This window comes from Haliotis asinina, chromosome 12, assembly GCF_037392515.1.
Source record: "Haliotis asinina isolate JCU_RB_2024 chromosome 12, JCU_Hal_asi_v2, whole genome shotgun sequence".
NCBI classification, from domain to species: Eukaryota; Metazoa; Mollusca; class Gastropoda; order Lepetellida; family Haliotidae; genus Haliotis; species Haliotis asinina.
The window spans coordinates 43,960,469-43,978,512 of NC_090291.1; the positions used below are offsets into that span (position 1 = coordinate 43,960,469).

An 18,044-nucleotide genomic window follows, 5' to 3' on the forward strand; every position below is an offset into this window, starting at 1 on the left:
ACCTACCAGCCTCTTGAGGAGGTCTGTGAGGAAGCTGCTGAAGAAAGGCAGGAACTGTTGACCTCCCAGGAGTCTCGCCATCACCGGCAACACATCCCCTGCAGACTCAATCAGCATTCCGTCATACTCTGCCTGGGCTTCATCGTCATCTTCATCCTCCTGATCCTGACATGCCAGCTGGGGTCAAGGACAGGAGAAGGTCAAGGTCATGATCATAGATAACTCAAATCATCACATATCATAACAATATGACACGATCATCTCAAAGTTACGAATGTGTGTTTGATGGAATATTCTTCAGTATTTCAAGTATCACATCATTCATGCTTAAAAATTCTGGAAAGTACAACTGGACACATTGTGCTAAAGAGGTGACCATCCACAACCACCTGACAACTCTAACAATTCATAACCAGCGAACAATCACCAAAAAACATTGGTAGATGTCATTTTGCAGATTTTCTTGTTCAGGTTGTTAATGCACATAAGTATACGGACAAAAACATGGTTTTCTTTTCCGTTTTTGTTATAGTAAGAAATTCTGCTAATACCACATCAAATGTAAAACAATGTAACTTGTTCCTGTAAAGGGATGACTAACATATCATGAACAAACCCTCCCAAAGTCCTAAAGAAATATTTAGTCATGACTTTTCAGTATGAGAAATGACTTTTCTAAAATTCAAACATGTTCCCAGGTCCTGACAACTTCTAAGATATTATTCCATCGTCAAGTGTTCAGTAGTTCCATTTGTGTTCAATCATGAGAAAATGTGCAATCCTCGATTGTTTCAATTAGTCAGACCACCACTAATTGACAATGCTTGTTTTGAAAAACACTGGATACAAATGGAAACTTGGATTAAAAGCTTATATAAACATTAAGCTCCTCTAATCCCTGAACTACCAGCTTATCTCAGACTGATAATCCTGACTTAAAAAACTGGAACATTTATGCTCAGACATTCTACCTTATGGGTAAAGATCTCCTTCACTGTTGTTAGTATAGCATCAGCAGATCCTGTCTCTCTCAGCACTGGTTCCCCGATCTTCTCCAGCATGTCATGAAGAGCATCCACTGCTGCCATGACAACCGTGCGGTCCATGTCGGTCTTGACAACCTCCAGTAACTTCTGGACTACAGTTGGCATCATGGAGCTAAGTGCTGTGGAGATGCAGTGAGAGTGTGTAGTTTTGTGCCTTACTAGCAGAGGTATGATCAAGAACTGTATTTTGCAAGATGTACCTGTGCCTGTCCCAGATTAGGAGTAACTGAGTGAGTTTTCCCTTAACACTGTTTCAGAAGGCACGGTGTGTATCTCTTGACAGACTGAGATTCATGCAACACACATTACATTTGTGGTTACACTTTCTCAAGTACAGAATATAGTACTTTTGAAGGGTTGATTCCAAACTGGGATTTGAACCCACACTGTCAGATTGAGAACATCTAACCCACTCAGCCACCAAGGTTCCCATACAAATGGAAGTCAGACAAACAGGTATTCAGTCTACTGACACTGAGAAAACGTAATTCCAACAGTACATGTTTTACATTTTACCACTTTCTACCATTGTGCATTGAGACCAAGGAACATAACTGGAACACCTTTCAAGACCAACTGTTCCCAGATGCCACAACAAGTCTGCACAGCAATAAACAACAGCTTACACTGAGAGAGCTGCCACATGCTGAGGGTGTTAGGATAACTGTGGTCAAATATATGTAGTTTACTCAAAATTATATGTGACAGTATCTGTCACACGGACATTAATCGAAAGAATCGGGTTCCAGGGGTGGAAATGACTATAAAATTGCTAGTGTAAACCAGTACAGTGGCACATGTCAAATCACTTGCCCTGATAATTTTTCCACTAAACTGGTCAATTTTGTCGTTTGATTTTCTAAAATAAGCAACATAATTAACACTGGCAAGTCAACTGGACACCAATACAGCATGAAATACAGATATGCTTGCCCGACAGAAAAAAACACTGGACTGGGACAACTGGCAATGGGTTATTTCCACCCCTGGGTTCCGAACAGAAATCACTGTTGTTAAAACATTATCATTAGGGTGTTTTTCAACAAGTACAACCTAACCTACAAAAGGAGATCTCCTGGAACCTCACCTGCTTGTGTCTCGGCTGACTGTGTCTCGCTGAAGACCTGGAAGACACACAGACAGAACTGGGACAGGGAGGAGATGGCTCCCTTCTTGACCCCTGGGGCAGGGAACTCCAGCAGACTGACAACTTCCATGTAACTGGTCTCCAGGTAGGGCAGGAACACAGATCTGTAGCAGGTCAAAGGGACATGGAGCAAAACACTGGGACATTGAGTAAAACTCAGATATATTGAAGCATTAACAGCGTGCTTTCACAGACACATTATGCTGTAAATATCTCATGACAAACTATTAATCGAAGGAACGATATGTGTAACAGTAGAATGTTTGGCACTGGGCTTCAATTACACTAAAATATTAATGACTGGCACTCTGAAATAAGTAAAATGAAGGATGTAAGCATGGATGGGGCATCTCTGATACTGACCCACAGTTGACGGCCAGCTCCCCAAGAGATGTGCAAGCATCTTCCTTCTCATCGAGGTAGGAGTTCTCCACACTGATGCTGGGGGCACACAAACATGTCAAATTCATAAACAACATCTAGGTTGTTCTATTCTTTTGTCATCAATATTCGCATCATTTCACATTTTCGATGATGGCAACAGGAAAATCTACTTTCAGATGAAACTTTCATATTGTGTTGAAAATTGGCAGGAATCTGCAGATCCGTGGAAAATTTATACAAACCTGTAGAGGTTATGAATTCTTTGAAGAATGTCCTCCTTGGGGTACATATATAGCATTAAAATGTCCATTTAAAAATGCCTACGACAGTTGTAACAATATTGAATAAATATTTTACAAAACAAAAAACTCGTTTTTGTCTTGTGAGACCACCCCTACAGGGCCCCCACCCGGGCCCCTTAACAGCCAAGAGCAGGCAACTCTCGCCGTGTACCTCATACCTCACTTTTCATGCTGAGATTGTCAGACAGAATGTGGGGAGGCGGGTGGCCGTACCCCAAGGAGGACATTCTTCAAAGAATTCATAACCTCTACAGGTTTGTACAATTCTTTTTCAGAAGAAGTCCTCCTTGGGGTACATATATAGCATAAGACAGACTCCCAACGAACGTGAGTCGGGAGCGGCATTCTGTCTGCTGATGTGTACCCTACACACACTCTCATACACTGCCGAAGCTGCGAGAGATAGAGAAATACACTTACCCAATCACCAAGCCGCTGATGTCAATCAGGCGGGGGCGTGGCAACATAGGGCCGAAAGAGCCAATCGACAATAACCCGACAATAACACCATCACCCAAACCAGCGAAGTAGTGCCGGGAATAACAGTGCAAGGGTAAATATGAGCGTATGTCGACGCTAATAGTGAAAAAACCATCTATAGGTAGTTTCTCTTTGTGTGTGTTTTTTTTTTTATATATAAAAACACCACCACCAGGGGATATCCGTCACCAATATAACAAGAAATGTTTCGTGAAAAACCCACCACCAGGAACATTTCATGATAAACAAAGTCGAGATCTCAGACGCCCATTCAGCTAGGGGAATCACGACTCTGCCCACTGGTGAGAACTGTATGGCCAAACCGAGCACGTTCCCGTGAATGTTTGTCCAGTTGGTATTGACGGATAAACGTGCTCGGTCGGCTCCAAATAGCCGCAGAGCAGATCTCCTCAATGGGCAGAGCCGCGGCATAAGCCTGTGACGTAGCCACTGCCCTAACAGAATGAGCCTTTAACCCATTAGGGATAGGTAACCCTTTATGAGTATATGCCATACAAATGGCAGAGACAAGCCACCTAGATATGGTTTGCTTGTTCGCCGGCAGACCAGCTCTTCCCCCGCCATAACAACAAAACAACTGGTTATCTTTTCGGATATCAGCAGTTCGTTTGATATAAGCCCTAAGGGTCTTACGGACATCTAAGACGTGAGCACGTCGAAGAGAGGTACCGGGCGAGGGAGGCTGCATGAGCTTAGGGAGCTCAATAGGCGCTGTAACATGAAAAGCGCCTGCGATCTTAGGACGGTAAGAATCCGGCAGTCTAATACTGACCCTGTCTTTGTGAAAGACGGTCAAAGCAGGATCCGCTGACATTGCATGAATGTCACCTACCCGCCTGCCAGACGTTACCGCCACAACAAAGGCAGCCTTCCACGTTAACAGCTGGAGAGAAAGCCCAAGAGAGCACCGTCAACAGGAATATGAAATGCCGAAATGGCCGTGGAATAGCCCCGGATAGTAGAGGGGGCTAGGCCTGACTCTAACCGGGACTGCAAAAATTCCAGTACTTCAACTAGAGTTGAAGAAAAGGGATCAAGAATCCCCCTGTTGACACACCAGCGCGCATAACAGGCCCATCTATCCTCATATTGAACGTTTGTCGAATCCCTCCGCGAAGCCAGAATTGTGTCTGCAACTGGTGCAGAAATTCCGCTCGCTTGGAGGCGATTCCTGACAGTGGCCAGGCCACCCACTGAATCCTGGGATTCGGGTGCGGCGCTCCGTTCTGGGATAGTAAGTCCGGTCGAAAGGGTAAAAGGACAGGAGGCAATCATCATTACCGGAAACCAGCTTTGAGACGACCAAAGAGGAGCAAGAAGCACTAACAGTCGAGCTGGTTGGGTGGCAAGCTGCGAGAGGACCCTGGGAATCAGCGGCAGAGGTGGGAATGCCCACAATACCCTGTCCGTCCAATCGAGCTGGAAAGCGTCCTGAGCGATGGCTCTCGGATCCGGTATCCGAGAACAAAACACCGGAATCTGGTTCGTCCCCCCAGAGGCAAACAGATCCACCTGGAACGATCCGAACAACCGGGAGATAATCCCGAATATCTCCCGATGCAACATCCACTCGTGAGGAGCTAGGACACGTCGAGAGAGCGCGTCTGCTCGAACATTGTCCACCCCGGGGAGATACACGGGACGCACCCGAACATTGAACCGGTCGCACCACTGTAGAAAGTGCCACGCCTCCTCTAGGAGGGACGGAGAAACCGTACCGCCCTGTTTCAGGATATAGGTCATTGCCGTCTGGTTGTCCATCTCTAGACGTACCACACAGCCTCGAACCGTCTCCCGAAAGTGTTGGAACACTAGCCGGACAGCTCTCAATTCGAGCACATTGATGTGCAGGCGCGTTTCGTGCCGTAACCATAGGCCCGAAACTGAATGGGCGCCCAGCACGCCACCCCACCCTGTGAGGGAAGCGTCCGTCTGAATTGAAAGGGTTGGTGAGGGAGCGTCCAGGTGTAACCCCCTGGATAGATTCCCTACCACTGTCCACCACCGTAAATGAGGAAGGAGCCACTCCGGAGTGAGGAGAATCATCTCGTAACTCCTGCCGTGGGACCACATTCGCGCCAAGGCGTACTGAATGGGTCGCATCCTCAACCGCGCCCTCCAAGCAACGTCCACCGTCGCTGCCATGTTGCCTAGCAACTGGAGCCAAACCCGAGCCGAAGCCGAGGGGGACTCGAGGAATTGCATAACAACTCTCTGAACTTTGGAGATCCGATCCGGCGACAGGGAGACTATGCCTCTCGCTGTGTCAAACCGTGCGCCTAAGAAGATCAGATCCTGTGTAGGAACTAGGTCTGACTTCTTGAGATTGATAATCCAGCCCAACCTGGTGAGAATACACATTATGGCGAATGTTGCGTCTCGACTCAAGTGAGCGGCAAGTGCTCGTATAAGCCAATCGTCCAGGTACGGGTGACAACACCTGCCCTGTGACCTGGCCACTTGCTCTGGGATTAACATAAGCTTGGTGAATACCCTCAGAGCCGTAGCAATGCCGAAGGGAAGCACCCGAAACTGATAGCATACCCCGTCGAAGGAGAACCGCAGGTACTTCCTGAACTCGGGATGCATCGGAACATGCAGGTACGCATCCTTGAGGTCGATGGACGTAAGCCAGTCGCCTCTTTCTACAGATGAGATCACTGACCGTAGTGTCTCCATCTTGAATGACGGTACCTGCAGCATAGTGTTCAGCCGTTTGAGATTGAGAATCGGTCTGAACCCTCCGTCCTTTTTGGTGACCAGGAAACAAGTGGAGTAAAATCCCTCTTGTTCCTGGCCCCCTGGAACCACCTCGATGGCCGCCTTGTCCAGTAAAGACTGAACCTCGGCGCGGAGAACCTCGGCTTTCTCCGGAACTACCGGCACAGGAGTGCGCCGAATTCAGGAAAAGGGAGGCGGGTCTCTCTTCCATAGTGGTAAGTGGCCGTCCCTGAGTGTGGATAGGACCCAGGGGTTGGAGGTTACCTTTTCCCAATCCGACAGGAAGTGGGAAAGGCGGCCACCCACAGGAAGGTTTGGCAGAAGGCAATGAATGCCCGACGTCGGCAGTGCTCCGACTGCTTGATTCGGGTTCACTTGCAAGGGCTCCGGAGGATGACTTACTGGGAAGCCGGGGCCGACTTCCCTTTCCTCGGAAAAGGATGCTGGGGCGCGGCAGCCTTGCCCTTGCCCTTGCCCCTACCCTTACCCTTCCGCGCCTGCAAGGGCTGTGCCCACTTAGCAGAGTCCTTGGCCGGAGCCGAAGGATAAGCGGAGGAAAGCACCGGGGGACGCGCACGAGAAGTGTGAGGCTGTTCTAACAAGGGTTTAGACTCCTTGAATGTAGACACAGCCTCCGCGGCCTCCCGGACTACTGATGCCGCTCCCGGGAAGAGAGTAGATCCCATCCGGAATGGCAGTGAAAGTAGCGCTTGTTGAGTGGCCGGCGAATACCGTGCCACGGACAGCCACAGTCTACGGAGGCCCATAACTGCAGACATCATCTGACACGCCGAGGACCTGATCGAGTCCCGCGCCAGATGTGACTGCACCTCCGTAAGCTGTTGAGCGAGCGTTGGGGAAACACACTCCTCCTCAACACCGCCGCCGTCAACAAGCCGACGCTGCAATACCAAAGTATATGCGGCGTGTATTGTGACTTTAAGGCATTGAGCTGCATTTCGGTACTGCTCCTCAAACGACCTATAAGCCGATTTGAGGGCAGTAACGTTAGAGGTGAACGGAGGCAGGCGGCGTCCTTGCTTAGGTGAAGCTAAGGAGCTGCCAGAGGAACCCCCCAGGGCGACCGATGCATAGATACAGTCGTCGACCACTGGAGGGTTATACAAGTCAAGATCACCCATAAGGTAACGTCGGTCTAGCTCCGGCAAATCGAAGCGTGACCGCGCTCCCGTTATAAGAGGGTTAATCACTTCTGACAATATAGAAGGGAGGATGCGCAACCGAGAATCCACCACCTTGGCTGGGGCAAAAGCCTCACCCGGCAGTCGGAAATCCTCGGGGTCAGGTGTCGCCGAAGCAACCACGACCTGCGGCAGGACAGAAGCGATACGCTCCCGTACCTGCCTCAGCGAGGCGCCGAGCGAAAACGAAAACTCACTCGACCCACCCCGGTCCTCCCCCTCCTCCATTATCTCCTCCGCGCGATCCCCCATGAGTGACACCTCAGATCTGTCATCTAAGGATAGCTCCGGGGGATCGGTCGAGGGAACATCCGAAAGAGAGAGAGGCCCGAGCAGAGCCGAGCGGCCCGACGCCATAGACCCGACGCCCGAGACTGAATCTGGGTGGCGGATCGCCGGTACGCTCCCAACATAGGTATGGTCCCATGACCAACACTGGCAACCTCGGAGTGGCTGGCAACCGACTCTAAAGTCGGTTCCTGCGCACCCCTAATGGAAGTCCCCACACCGGCGCCAGAGGCGTGGCTGGGGAGTCACATGGAAGCCGAAGCCGGATACACACCCGACTCCGGACGAACACCGATCTCCTGACGGAGACCGGACATCGCGTCCGAAATCAGGGTATGCACCGACGCCATTTGCTGCTGTAACAAAGACGAAAGTAAATCAAATGTTAACGGTTGCGAGGGTTCAGTGGGAGGTGCTGCGGAGGTAGAAGCCACCGCTGGAGGTGGAGCCGAAGTACCCTTCGCTGGTTTTGCCGTATCCCCCCCCCGAGACTGAAGCCGAAGACGCCTTCTTAATATCTTTTTTGGCTTTTTTTGAAGGCGGCTCCTGAGCCCAAATATCCCCCCCCGCCTGGATCAAAGATCTATAAAAGATCAAGTCTGCATGACGGGATTTTTGAGCCCTAGGGGAAAAGTCCTGACATATGGTGCATCCTTGCTCGTCGTGAGCTTCCTCCGCCAAGCAACGCAGGCACAGAATATGCTTATCCCTCGGGGGGAGTTTTGCGTTACAAGTAGCACACCCCTTGAACTGGAAAAAACCGAACCGTGCTATGATTAATAGCAAGGCCCGTTAATCCAACAAACACATGAGTATTTAACAGAAACAATAATACGCACTGGTGATATTTAACCGTTAAATAATAAGAAAGCTATTTATGAAAACATACAATAGCATATAAGGATTTCTTTATCATGGAAAAGAAAGGTAGAAAACCATACAAATATCCGGTTTGTATTTAAAACCACCTAAAAGAATAGGCAGAAGAAATAACCACCAGGTACGTGCCGCCCGCCATCTTGTCAGCCACATGGCTGAAGACCATGGTAGCCACGGAAAGTTACAACATTTCATGAATGAAAAAGAGTGAAATATGCATTCCTAATACCGCCCGTGCGTTAAAAAGGAACCATACATACAGTTTTCGTAGCTTTCTCACTCATTTCTCTTCAATTCGTAGGTTCTCTAAATATGAGAGCTTGCTGATGGACGACTGTCCTCAATGACGACAGCATGAAAAGTGAGGTATGAGGTACACGGCGAGAGTTGCCTGCTCTTGGCTGTTAAGGGGCCCGGGTGGGGGCCCTGTAGGGGTGGTCTCACAAGACAAAAACGAGTTTTTTGTTTTGTAAAATATTTATTCAATATTGTTACAACTGTCGTAGGCATTTTTAAATGGACATTTTAATGCTATATATGTACCCCAAGGAGGACTTCTTCTGAAAAAGAATGCCACAACTGCATCTTGTCATGATGAGGCACATCAGTGGCTTACAGCATCCACAATATTCTGTTTGCTTATGGTTTAATGCTTATTTAGCAATAATTTTGCTACATCACAGTAGATGGTACATGCGGTCATGTCACAACCAGGCAAACAAGAAACAGTAAGCATTTGTTTTGTGAGTTATGGAAATGGCAAGTTTTGGGGCAAGAAAATCGAAACACACAGGTTCCTAGATTCATAACACATGTAGATATAATTTATGCCTTTTTTTAGCAATATTCCAGCAATATTCCAGCATGGCACACCAAAAATGGGCTTCACATATTGTACCATATGGGGAATTGAACTCTGGTCTTCAACATGACAAGCTAACACTTTAATCACTAGGCTACACCACAGTTCCTATCAGATCTAAGTATTAGATGAGCCACAACCTAAAAAATGACCCCAATTTGCATATATGGGAACACCCTCCAGAATATTCCATTTGAAACAAGAAGAAACAGGTTGTCGTCTAAATATTAAAAAGTTCAATTTCCTAATGTGAATCGTGTTTTGATTGTTATATCATACTACCGTGGACCTAAAACGCTCCACAAGACACATGTTAAACAGCAACGGCATTGATTTCATGTGATGGTCAACATGTATTGCATGTGCTTAATCACCAATCTACCTGTAGCAACCAAGTGTATTCGTCCACATTACTGCCCCGCCTGCTGGTCATAAACATGTTCACTGCACTGGCTCATCTAATACTTCTCAAGCAGTAATGCATGTTTTACAAAGCATATCATCCTACCCTTCGATTTTGTTGTTATCATCATCCTCTTCATCATCATCTCCTATATCTTCTTCATCCTGGAAATCACCATCATTAAATATGGCCACTTGCTCTGCTTCCTCTTTGAAGTGAGGCTGTAACAGATAGTGATTGGTCAGAAAGTGGATAAAAAAGACAGTGATTGGTCAGGAGGAGGCTATGAAAGATTGTGAGCTGCAATAAAGTGAGACTGGTCAGAAAGAGGTTATAAGAGATTCTGATTGGTCAGAAAGAGGCTGCAATAAATTGTGATTGGTCAGAAAGTGGTTGTAAAAAGATTGTGATTGGTCAGAAACAAAGACGCTATAAAAGATTGTGAGCTGTTATAGATTGTGATAGGTCAGAAAGAGACTATAAGAGATTCTGATCGGTCAAAAAGAGGCCCTTTGAGATTTTCATTGGTCAAAAAGAGGCTGTACTAGAATGTGATTGGTGAAAAGAGGTTGTAAGAGATAGTGCTTGTTCAGGGGGTTGTAAAAAGATTGTAACTGCTCTGAATATGACAGTCAAAGACTGCAATTGTCAGACTGAAATTCAGTGGCTTTGTTATTAGCCAGAATAAAGAGGTGATAGACTGTTATTGGTCAGAATGAAACTCTCGTGGATTACAAAAGGACTGATAGTGAATGAATGAGGCCAATGAGCATGACAGCCAACTGGTGTTGTATGGGGCTTTCTGTTGGTGTATGAGACTTTCTGGTGGTATATAAGTGATAATCTTGGACTGATCCCAGAGTGTCAGGACTAACTCACCGTAACGCCCTCATTTGACTTGACAGACAGCAGCATGTAGTGCACTATTTTAGCCAGGTATGTTCCCATCTCCCCCTTCATCAGGTTTGACACAGCAGCAAACAGGCTGTACCTGGAGATATAAACACAGTCAAACAGGCTGTACCTGGTGATACCATCAAACATGCTATACCTGGAGATACAAACAGTCACCCATGATGTACCTGGACATACAAACACAGTCAAACATAATGTACCTGGATACACAAACAGTCTGTACCTAGAGACATAAACACAGTCAAACAAACTGTACCTGGAGACACAAACACAGTCAAACATGATGTACCTGGACACACAAACACAGTCAAACATGATTTACCTAGACAAACATTGACAAACACAGTAAAACAGGCAATACCACAAGATATAACAGTCAAGCAAGCATTATCTGGACATACAGAGCGTACCTTGACACAAAAACAAATAGACTGTACCCTGGACATTCAAAACAAAGTCATACAGGTGGTACCTGAAGATACAAACACAGTCAAACAGAAGCACACAGGCTGAGGATGAACACACAAACACAGCTTTTCTTCTGTGGTCATACACATATCTACTTACACGCAACGTCTCACATCTGGATCATCAGCATTCTCCAGCAGGTTGATGCCGAACTGTATACACTCTTTACAGAGTGGCAGGAACGTCTCGTCACCCACGCTCCTTGCAAGCACTCCAAGGGTATCTGAGAGGGATTATGCATGAATATCGATAGGTAGTAGAATCCATTACTGAGACAGCATAGCATTTCTCGATTTTGTCAGGATAATACTCCCAAAATATTCATCATGACATATCCCCCCAGCCCCCACATATTTGAAAGGACAAATCATCTGACAGTTACTTATTGCCTTTTTAGACCAAGTCAAAATTGTTTCCATGGAATTCATGAAAAATATAATAAATGCCATATATCTGTAATAAAAAAAAGTCACCACTTCAAGATCTGTCTCATATATCTGCCAAGATCTTTTGAAAGATATGAAATGGTTTTCGAGTTGTGCTCCAGAAACGAAATCAGCAACGTGTTCATGGAACCGAGAAAATAATACATCATAAAAACCTGTAAATAGCGAAAGACAATACTTTGGGGTCTGCCACACATATCTACCTAGTAACACTGACAGATATTAAGAAGTTTTGGAGTTCTGCTCTGGAAACCAAACACTCCCCTCACTTTTGAGAGCAAGTCCGAAACGTTTCCATGGAAACCGATATAATAATAAATCACAAAAACCTGTATATAGCAAAGACCACTTTAGGTTCCGATTGATGTATCTACCAAGTTTTGCAGAAAAATATTGAATAGTTTTTGAATTCTGCTCCAGAAACGAAGCCCATCCCTCCATTTTGAGACCAAGTCTGAAACGTTTCCATAGAAACAGAGAAAATAATAAATGAGAAAAACATGTAAATAGCAAAAGGCACCACTTTGGGGTCTGCCACACATATCTACCAAGTAACACTGACAGATATGAAGAAGTTTTGGAGCTCTGCTCCGGAAACCAAACACACCTCTCACTTTTGAAACTACTATCTGAAACATTTCCATGGAAACTGATAAAATAATAACTCATAAAAACCTGTAAATACCAAAAGGCACCACTATAGGTTCCGACTGTTATATCTACCAAGCTTTGCAGAAAAATATTGAACTGTTTTTGAGTTCTGCTCCAGAAACGAAGCCCACCCCACCATAAGACTAACACCAAAAAGTTCCATGGAAAAAAAATAATATATATATATAAATGCCCAAAATCTGTAAATAGCAAAAGGCACAACCATACGCTGAGATTACTATATCTATCAAGTTTGGTCTAAAAATACTGAACGGTTTCTGAGTTATGCTCCGGAAACAAAATTATTACAGACAAACGGACGGATGGGGGACGGACGGACAAGGCGTCAACTACATCCCCCCACATTACATGCTGGGGGGATAATGAAGCACAGTGCACTGGACTCAAAATAGCTGTGAAATCAAATTACTCTTACGAGAGAGACGGGAGCTATGGAGGATTGTTAAACGGGTCAGGGCATTCATTAAAAATGGATAAATACATAATACCTTTGATAATCATGGATGCAAACAATGAAGAAATTACATTATCTTATCAACAGGCAGTAATTAGTGAAGTCTTGACAGGGGAGGAAAGATTTACTATCTGTCTGGCATTATTTATTTATTTTTAAATGCAAAAGTCACCTCCATATTTAAACTTTCATCTTATCTGTAGCTCTATACTATCATACCTATAGTCTGTATCTGTAGTTTTCTCATGTCTTCATTGTCGACGGCAGTGAGGTAAACTTTGAAGTGATCCATCACCTCAGGGAAGTATGGCACCAGGCCCTCCTTGGCCGCCAGAGCTACAAGAGTGAAACACAAGTGGAGATTGAGGGCTGCAGTTGCTCAGTTATGGCACAGTGTGGAGGTTAGGGGTGATGTACAGGACACGGTGTTGGGGTTGGGAGTGATCTCCAAGGTTCAGTGGGGCATGGGGTGGGGGGCTGGGTGGGGACAGGCAGTGCTTCACTGGGAAATCTGTAGGGGCATGGTGTGATGTACAGGATACAGAGTGGGGCATGGGGTGATGTACAAGGTACAGTGTGGAGTCTGGGGGTGATGTACAAGATACGGTGTGAGGTCTGGGAGTGATGTACAAGATACAATGTGGGGTCTGGAGGTGATGTACAGGGTACAGTGTGGGGTCTGGGGGTGATGTACAGGATACAGTGTCAAGTCTGGAGGTGAAGTACAGGGTACAGTGTGGGGTCTGTAGGTGATGTACAGGATACAGTGTGTGGTCAAGGGGTGATGTACAGGGTACAGTTTGGGTTCTTGGGGTGATGTACAGGGTACAGTGTGTGGGGTCTGGGGGTGATCTAAAGGGCACGGTGTGTAGGCTGGGGTGATGTACAGGGTACAGTAAGGGAGGGGTAGGTCAATAGGGCACCAAATGTAGGCTGGGGCTGGTCTACAAGGCACGTAGGGGCATGAGTGGGAGATGGCGGTGTTACGCTGGGCAACCTGTAGGGGCAAGGGGTGATCTACAGGGCACAATGTGAGGAAGGGGAATTCTCAAGAGGGGTCAGATAGACTCACCTGCAGCTCCTAGTGCGCTGATGGCCAGCTCCTTGGCTCTCATTGATGGGGAACTCTTCAACACAATCAACAGGTGTTCCATCAGGTTCGGCAAAAATGGAAGAATTTCTTTTTCTAGAAATCACAAAGGTACAAATTCTTCCATGACCCATTATGTCTTGAATTCTTGTCAAGAAGTTATTGACAGTTTGAACATCATCAGGCTCATAATACTTTACAAAAGTATTTTTAATTTTCACAATACTTCTGCATCAACTAAAACATCAACTACTACAGCCTGTGCCACCCCTTAAAATGGCACCAAACTTTATTTTGAGTTGAGTTGATTATGATCAGGCTCATAATACTTTACAAAAGTATTTTTAATTTTCACAATACTTCTGCATCAACTAAAACATCAACTACTACAGCCTGTGCCACCCCTTAAAATGGCACCAAACTTTATTTTGAGTTGATTTCAATCCTACATGGTCTCTTGATTGCTGAGTGCGAGACTGAGAAGTATTATCTCCACTCTGGCTTAAAACAAACTATGTACACACCTAGATTTTCAATAAACATTTCCAGAGCGTAATAGCTTTTGGTGAGACCCTTGGGATTCTTGTCGGCCTCTTGCGTAGCACGACCAAGATACTGGAACAACAGGGGCAGTAACTCCGAGGCAAACTTGCTGATGTTTGGCTGTAATGGAGAAGGAAACAATTTAAGTTTTGATTTTCGACAGATTTAAATGTCCATATAATTTCTCCATCACTGATCTTAAACAGAATGGCATGCCATTGTATTTGGCAAAACATTTCATTTCTCATGTGCATGGTGAAACTTGTAAACAGAAGCACACTGCTATTAATAACTGTTCGTTGCACTCAGCAGTATTCAACATATGACAGTTTTTGTTTTTATGAAATACCAAAACAATTGAAATCCCTGGATGCACAGTCAGAACAATTATCTCTGCCACTTATTGTTCATCTGCCATAATTGTTATCAAAACCAGTGAGTCTGACCACCCAATCCCATTAGTCGCCTCTTGCAAGCATGGGTTGACACTGTGTCCTGTGATTTACACAGGTCCCTGCCAATCTGTATTGCTATGGTTACCTGCAGATGCTCGGAGAACTGTCCCAAGGCAAACAGGGCTGAGTTTCTAACAATGGGATCTGGATCATTCAGGCCTTTACATACACACTGCAGGATTGCATTCAGGTGTCTGGGGATAGTAAGAATAATAGTGACATTTTCAGCATCCTGGGTAAAATACAACCACTACAATCAATTCAACAAATTCAGAGACAACAAAAAGCAATTCCTCTCTTAAACAAAATCTAAACATGGGTTGTTAAACATGTGTAATGCATTGTGTTTTATAGTTGAGTGAGTGAGCGAGCATGGTTTTACGCCACTTTTAGCAATGTTCCAGCAGTCTCACATCGAGGGACACCAGAAATGGGCTTCACACACTGTGCCCGTGGTGGGGAATCGAACCTGGATCTTCGGCGAGTTGACACTTTACGCACTATTCAGTTCCACCATCCCCATTGTTTTATGAACAAATAGTAACAATTAATAAACAAATGAGACATGGGCTTCTTACAATTTTATCTATGTTGTGAAACAAACCAGTGTCTTTTGGTGGCTCCCACTGGGCCCTCGTGAGTGAGTGAGTGAGTGAGTGAGTGAGTCCGTCAGTGAGTGAGTGAGTCCGTCAGTGAGTGAGTCAGTGAGTGAGTCAGTTGAAACAAACCCTGACCCTACCTACTCAAATCCAATTTTTGCTTCAAGTGAATGAGTTAATGATGATCTAATCTGACAAATGAAATATTACAGGAAAACACTCCTGGAGACAAGAAAGAGCTTCCCACACTGTGCTCATTAAAGAGTCATGTTTCCATCATGAAGGGCTGCAGTATTGGGATGATGTTGACAAGCTGATACAGTAGCTTACTTGTTCATGATGTAGTCGGCACATCCCTCAGCAATGACAGCCATGGCGATGTACGCAGCCTTCCGGAACCCAGGCTTGTCACTTGCCAGGCCGCTCTCAACTAGAGGCATCTTAAAGAAGACGCACCTTACAGTTACCACAGCAACAACACACATGGTTTCCTTACATTTACCATAGCTAGCAGGCACATGCTTTCTCATTACATCTGAAGTCGACAATATCTATATTACCTAAACAAAACTGAAAAATTGCATCCATTACATTAACTGTACAGTGTAGTTGATGAAACCAAAATGACACATACATTCTATAGGGATGTAGGGAACTAAACCATTTTAGACTTTTTACTTCTTTATTCAAAATGTATTAACTTACCACTTCTGGGACAAGCTTCTCTGGAGGTAGATGAAGAGCCAATGTGTCGATTACCTGTAAAATGAATACAATGATCAACACTGAGATGTGTGAAACTGAAGTTAAATGGGGTTTAATGCCATACTGGAGAATATTTCGGTTATATGATAATGTGCATGTGTGGCTAGCCCAGACTTAAGCTGGTTTTATAGCGCTAGCTCACTAAGATACCTTGCCTCAGCTAAAGCTTTACACACTGACATACTATACTGAAGCCAAGCTGACCAGTCCTTATACCCATATGCCAAACGCCAGCAGGGATCAACAATATATTAATGTATCTTGGTATGACGCGGACAAGTTTTAAACCTGTGACCTTTGGATCTCCAGCCAGATGTTCTAACCACTACAGGAGGTGCTTGTACACTACTTTCAATAACATTCTATTCACAGCAATGCAGGATTATTGGAGAGTAATGCTAAAAGTAAGACAGGTCTTAGATGTCACCACTCTGGTAATCACAAGCACAGGTATCATGCTAGAAACAACTGGGCAAACCAGGATTCAAACCAGTGTTTGTAAGTTCCTGGTATAACCAAGGTGCAAAATGTGGCACCTTCGACAACTGGGCTTAGTGATTCCTGCACGATGATAAAAACGTGTATACAGATTTTAAACAGTGATATACATGTGTGAGACCTGACAGCACCAGCTTATGATTGATAAGGACAAAAACATCACAATTACTGCGATGTTTCCAAAATTAATGAACAAAAAGAGAAAAACTAGGTAACACATATCTGATGAATTGAACGAACAGGTCAAGCCAACAAACAGGGTGTAAACATTTAAAGAAAAATAACAGACCAGACAAAAATTACAAGAAAATAACTTTGTCCATTTCACCTGTGAAGCCACTTTGCTTGGGCTGTCCCCACCTTGTGGACTCTGACCACATAAACACAGCAACAGATCTCATTGTAATTATGTGAATTAATGTCCCATGGCTTTCACTGATATGGCAAAATAACTCAAAAACCATATTTTTATTAAAATGATTATTGTCAAAGATGAACTTAAAACGAAGATACCTCTTCAGTGCTGATCACAAAAGACCAAGATTTTACACAATAAAAAAGGATACTTTTGAAAAGATGAAACATGTTTGATCTTAGCTAACAGAGCCAGTGAGTGTACAGGTCAGTTTTTAACTGAGGCTTAAATCTGACTGTTAAAATCATTACTCCTATACCTCAAACACAGTCTTTGTGGAATGGCGCACAGAGATCACCACAAATTCACCAACACGTCAGAATACCCTATGATATAAATTGTGATCTCTTTCTCATAGTCATATATCAGCATAAAATTTGTGATGCTCGCCTAGCAACGGGTTGCTAAGGTCACTGACTGCATTTCTTCCATCTTAACATATAACGTCTCAAAGTTTTCAACATCAACAAAGAACTTTCCAGTATCCTCCTCCCCCTAAACATTAACCACTGTGTAATACCAGTTAGTTCTTTTTTATCCGTGGTATCTTCCACCAGCGAGTAATGAAATACAGTTCAACTCAGAAGTGACTTCCTTCTACGGCACTTGTACATACAGATACCAAAGTACCATATGCCTTTGGCAGTAAGCAATGTGCGCAGCGCGTCATATATAAAAGAAAAGCATGTGAAAGCGGGCTGATCTCCGTTAGGAGGCATTTGAGACGAACTTAGAGGTCATTTTCGTGTTTACTGGCAAAAGTTTAGTTTAAAACTTCGTCTAAAAGACGAGAGTTTTAAACACGAATTTTATGTCTATCATGTCTAATTAAAATCAATGTCTATTGTGAATTCATGTTCATAAATGTTTCTTTAGCAGGGTGTGATTTACAGTCAGGCTGCGTTAATCTGGACAATTCTGTTTTTCAACAAAAAACGTTCAGATAGTGAAACGTACGGACTACTGAAACGAACTTTTATGAACACCAC

The 18,044-nt window shown here is 44.7% G+C and overlaps 1 protein-coding gene across 1 annotated transcript in view; it reads right to left on the reverse strand.

Annotated features, from left to right (window-relative positions):
- LOC137257910 (importin-4-like) overlaps positions 1-18,044 on the reverse strand; it is a 36,150-nt gene that overhangs the window by 8,251 nt on the left and 9,855 nt on the right. Inside the window, exons 12-24 of the mRNA XM_067795414.1 lie at positions 16,083-16,136; positions 15,708-15,817; positions 14,864-14,972; positions 14,305-14,443; positions 13,763-13,876; positions 12,910-13,026; positions 11,218-11,341; positions 10,615-10,726; positions 9,841-9,956; positions 2,557-2,634; positions 2,134-2,297; positions 972-1,165; positions 7-177 (exon numbers count right to left, since the gene is read on the reverse strand). Of these exons, the coding sequence (XP_067651515.1) occupies positions 7-177; positions 972-1,165; positions 2,134-2,297; positions 2,557-2,634; positions 9,841-9,956; positions 10,615-10,726; positions 11,218-11,341; positions 12,910-13,026; positions 13,763-13,876; positions 14,305-14,443; positions 14,864-14,972; positions 15,708-15,817; positions 16,083-16,136 (1,602 nt within the window). The remainder of the gene's footprint in view (positions 1-6; positions 178-971; positions 1,166-2,133; positions 2,298-2,556; positions 2,635-9,840; positions 9,957-10,614; positions 10,727-11,217; positions 11,342-12,909; positions 13,027-13,762; positions 13,877-14,304; positions 14,444-14,863; positions 14,973-15,707; positions 15,818-16,082; positions 16,137-18,044) is intronic.